The sequence below is a fragment of the Panthera tigris genome, chromosome E1 (assembly GCF_018350195.1).
Source record: "Panthera tigris isolate Pti1 chromosome E1, P.tigris_Pti1_mat1.1, whole genome shotgun sequence".
NCBI classification, from domain to species: domain Eukaryota; kingdom Metazoa; phylum Chordata; class Mammalia; order Carnivora; family Felidae; genus Panthera; species Panthera tigris.
In genome coordinates this window covers 38,659,009-38,663,444 of record NC_056673.1, presented here as the reverse complement: position 1 = coordinate 38,663,444, position 4,436 = coordinate 38,659,009, and the positions used below count along the sequence as shown (strand labels likewise).

The following is a 4,436-nucleotide window of genomic DNA, read 5'->3' as shown; positions in this document are numbered from 1 at the left end:
TGTGACTCCAAGTGGTGTCAGTGTTTGTCCCACGGGGGCAGGGAACATCTTCTCCTTGGAATCCCATATACTGTGCCCCAGGCAGAGACTCAGCCCTGTGGCTGAGGAGGTCTGGGCTCAGGTTCCTGTGTTTGTCCACTCAGCAGGGGCAGACCTTCCCTTCCTAAGACATGCACTGGGCGATAAGGAGTCAACACACGCCTGCCGCCTGCCCCCACACCCCAAAGTCAGACTTAACTCTGAAAAGGGAGAGGTTTTGGCTAAAGGCCCCACTGTCCTGTCCTGATGCTCTCCCACTAGGCCCAACCCCACCCAGAGTCTGACTGGCCCGGAGTTTGATCTGTGCTTTCCAAAAGAGGACTGGGGGGTGAGGGCAGGATCTGTTTAACCCTTGCTTGTCTTCTCCACACATCTCAAGCCCCGATTTCTTCAGGACCAAGCAGAGAGGGAGGGCTCTGAGCCACATGGCTGGGGACTCTGGCCCTGCTCAGCCAGACCTTTCTTTTTTTTTAATTTTTCTTTAGTGTTTATTTTGACAGAGTGGCCCCGCTCAGCCAGACCTTTCTTTTTTTTTCTTTTTCTTTAGTGTTTATTTTGACAGATTGTGTGCACATGTGCACATGAGTGGGGAAGGGGCAGAGAGAGAGCGGGGACAGAGGATCTGAAGCGGGCTCTGCTGACAGCAGAGAGCCCAATGTAGGGCTCGAACTCACAAACTGTGAGATCTTGACCTGAGCTGAAGTCGGACGCTTAACCAACCAACTGAGCCACCCAGGTGCCCCCATCCTTTCTAAGGAGCCAGATGGGGAAGGGAAGTGAAAGATGCTCGAGGAGCCAAGGGGAACCCTTGAGATGGGGGACTGGGGACCGGTTGGCCATCTGAACTTTCCTGGGTCTGGTGGAGGCACCCTGGAACCACGTGCATCTTCAGCTGAGGACACAGGATTGCTTCCAACCTGCGGTGTGAAGCAGCCCCTCCAATCTCTGCATCTCTCTCTCTCTCTCTCTCTCTCTCTCTCTCACACACACACACACACACCTGCCCACTCACCCTGTGAGCTCAACAGCCCCTGAGGCTGAGACCAGGAGAGAAGTGGCAGCTGACCTGAGTTGCTCCCTGTCAGATCAGAAGCAGAACTTGAGGGAGAGAAGTACAGGGCCGGGAATTTGAGTTCTGACCCAGGTTGTCACCCTGAATTCAGATCCTAATCTGTAAAAGGCACTTAACTCTATCGTCGTGGGCAGCTGTGAGTGTGGATGGGCTGGAGTTTATGGAAGATGATAAACTGACCAGCTCTGTGCAGACATTAAATCCTCCCTTGCTTTGGGCCAGTGTCTATGTCTGGACTATTAAGACTCCCCAATCCCACGTTCTCTCCCAGTATGGCTGTCCATCTGCCTTCTGTCTTCCCACTAGGCTGTGGCTCCTTGAGGCCAGGGACCATACGTGCCTTGCCCACTGCTGTGTCCCTAGCACTTAGCTCAGTGCCTGCACAGAGCAGGTACAAGAGAAATCCATGCTAAAGGCGTGAATGTTGATGAGCTAGAGGACGGCCCTCTTCCTCCCTGCACCTCCTCTTTCCCTCCCTCTGGCCTCACCCCCCACTCAGCCCTCCCCCACCCAATCCCTGGCTGGGCACCAGCTGGACTCAAGAAAGAGGAAGAACGTTTACTGGAGACAAACAAAACACTTTATTATCACAGTTTGGCTACAGTGAGAAAGTGGGGGCAGAGGTGGAGGGTTAGTTGAACGTTCCTCTCCATCACACAGGCCCCGCACTCCCAGTCCCCCTCCAGCGAGGCCGGTAAGTGACTCTCTGCCCGGCCCTTGAGGAGTCAGAATCCTGACCCTGGTGAGGGTGGGGCAGGCATTAGGAGCCTGTCATTGTTGCTACGAGGCATCCAGAAAGATGAGAAATGTCAGCCATGCCTGGGCTCCCCATACTGGAAGTCAAAATATTCCCCAAAACATCTTGAAAACTAGATTCCCTAGTGAATTCGTGGGACCCCCAGGGTCAAGCTTTCCGGCCCTGGCTGCCTCTGCGGGCTTTACTGTGTAGGGAAGGGGACGTGAGAAGCAAGGCCTAGCCCACCTGGCATGCGCCAGGCACTTCGGTGAGGCCAGAGCGAGGGAGGACCCGGTAGGGGAACACTGCTGTTTAAATATTAAACAGGGTTGTCTTGTCTCCCACTTGGGAGACTTCCTGATGCTTCCGAGGGCCTCAAGGTGGGTACCCTTGGGCTAAGGGGTTCACTGGGGTTCTTCCCAGTGCCCACCACAGAGCCAGGCCAGGGAGCAGTCATAGAAATCAATACGTGGTATTTACCTATCCGCCTCCCAGTCCCGGGGACAGATTTTCTCCCTGCTACAAGCAGGAGAATGAAACTCAGAGGTGGCAGGAAGGACCCAAGAGTCCAGGGCTCCTTTCTGCTCTTTCTTGTCTTTAAATATTAGGTTTAAATAAGCATAAATATTAAATAAAGATAAATACACTCGTGGGGGAGGGTTTTGCTCAGGGCTTGGTGAAGTGGCGCAGAGCACGGTATGCCACCTCCAGGAAGCTCTGCAGGTTGGAGGCAACCAGGGTGCCTCCTGCCCGGCGCTGGAAGGCCGAGGTGAAGGTTGGCATGGTGCCCTGGGTGGGCGGCACTGCAGGGGCCATCCCCACGTCTTCCATCTGTGGGGGGGAAAGATGAGATCAGCAACCAGGCAGGCCCTGCTGCAAACACATTATTAAATGAGGAAACGCAAAAGGCTGATGGGCTGTGGAAGATCACACGGTTAATGGTGGGGCCAGGCCCTGAACCCAGGTCTGTTTCAAGGTCCAGTGATCTGTCTCCCGCCCTCATCTAGAGAGTGGGGAAGGGCCAGCAGCGAGGGGAGCCTGGGATGAAGTGGTAGCTCCTTACACACATGCCTGGGAGTGCTCCCATCCCGTTCCTAAAGAAGTGGGATACCCAAGCTTTCAGCCCAGTCTTTGGGGACCGGCTCAGTCCAGGCCCCGAACACTTGCCATTCCCAGCGAGGCTCTCACCTGCTGCCAGATGTTGATAGCAAAGTCGGTGATGTCCAGCTGCAGCATGTCCAGGGTGGGGGCTAACTCGGGGGATATCCCTGCCAGGGCCTGCAGGAGGCCCTGGTAGAGGAAGAGGCCACTGTGGAGTTGACGCAGGCAGCCCGTCTGCGGGACAGAGTAGGGCGTCAGAGGTTGCTGCCCGGGATGCTCCTTTTGGGGCCCCAGATTGGAGCCTGGAGATCCAGGGAGACTTCCAGACCATCCTTCCCTCCCCTCATCGCCCTCCTCCCCGTCCAGAAACTCACCAGCTGCAGGGCCTGGCTGGAGCAGCTGCTCAGGGGAGCCTGTGGGATGCCCAGAGCGTGCCCAAGCAGCAGCAGCTCCTCAGGGTGGCACAGCTTGTGGGCGGCACACTGGGGACAGGAAGGATGCTGAGTGAGGGGGTCCTGATGGGGCTGGGCTGCTTCTGCTTCCCGAGTCCAAGTCCTCCCCGTTTCTCCAAGATCTTCCCCTCCCTCCTGGTCCTGCCAGGCTGCTCAGCCCCATTCTGCCCTCCACTGTGATCCCAGGCAGCCGCTCCGAGAGCACCGAGAGCACCGTCCCTGCAACGTTCTCTCCCCCCAGTTCCTGGCCAGACTTCCGTGGCTCCACACCTCTCCCTAATTTTCTCCCCGTTCCCCCTGGGTCTCTCCTCTCCCATGTCCCTCCCTGATGATGTCTTCCTAGTATTCCCGTCCCCTCCCTCAGCTCTTGCCCCTTCCTCCCTCCATGCAGCCCTCTGGGTCTTCTTTCCTCCACCACCCCTCTCCAGCATCTTTGTCCCCTCCTGGCCTCTCACTCACCAGCCTCTCCTGCAGCACTGCGCCATCAGCCTGGACCTTCCTCACTTGTTCTAAGCACTTGAGCAGGAAGCTCTGGGGCAGGGAGCTGGGAGGGCCCAAGGGGGTGGCTTCTTGCACCATCCAGAGTGCGCTGTGCCACAGCAGCAGCTGCAGGGCTGAGGGCAGATAGGGGCTCAGGAGACATGCTGTCCACTCCCGCTGGGGTCCCTTTCCAGGGCCCAGGTTCCCCCAGCCCCTCTACTACTCCATCCTCCCTCCCTGGGGCTGGGACACTCACCGGTCAGCTTCATGGGGCTCTGGGCAGCAGGCTTAGCAGGAGGTCTGGGTGGGTCTGCAGACTCTGGGCTCTGGCAGGGATCAGCTCCAGAGGGCCTTTATACATAAGCCCATGGCGGCCTGGAAGGAAATTACCTGGTGCTACGACTAAGGCTTAGTAATAACTTTATGCAAATTTGGCGTTCAGGACAATGCAGGGGGCTGGGACAAAAAGCTGTTTGCGAAAGTTTTGTGAAATTGTGGAATCTCTGATCCTTCTTTGACGTCCAGTCCCCTTCAAACTCCCTTCCTCCCCTTAGCC

The 4,436-nt window shown here is 56.8% G+C and overlaps 1 protein-coding gene across 1 annotated transcript; it reads right to left on the bottom strand.

The window, feature by feature from the left end:
• Positions 1-1,696: 1,696 nt before the first annotated feature.
• On the bottom strand, positions 1,697-4,436 carry CSF3 (colony stimulating factor 3). The gene is made up of 5 exons (XM_007085796.3): positions 4,137-4,436; positions 3,860-4,014; positions 3,323-3,430; positions 3,036-3,182; positions 1,697-2,678 (listed from the first exon to the last, which is right to left on the bottom strand). Exons 1-5 carry the CDS (start codon positions 4,147-4,149, stop codon positions 2,514-2,516), a joined length of 588 nt encoding a protein of 195 aa, XP_007085858.1. The 5' UTR covers positions 4,150-4,436; the 3' UTR covers positions 1,697-2,513.

What these genes read in the sequence shown, in the direction of transcription:
- CSF3 (XM_007085796.3), bottom strand. An exon ending in CAGTGCTGCAGGAGAGGCTG is followed by an intron (nt 3,431 to 3,859) that starts GTGAGTGAGAGG and finishes TCCTGTCCCCAG; the next exon opens with TGTGCCGCCCACAAGCTGTG. An exon ending in CTATCAACATCTGGCAGCAG is followed by an intron (nt 2,679 to 3,035) that starts GTGAGAGCCTCG and finishes TCCCCCCCACAG; the next exon opens with ATGGAAGACGTGGGGATGGC.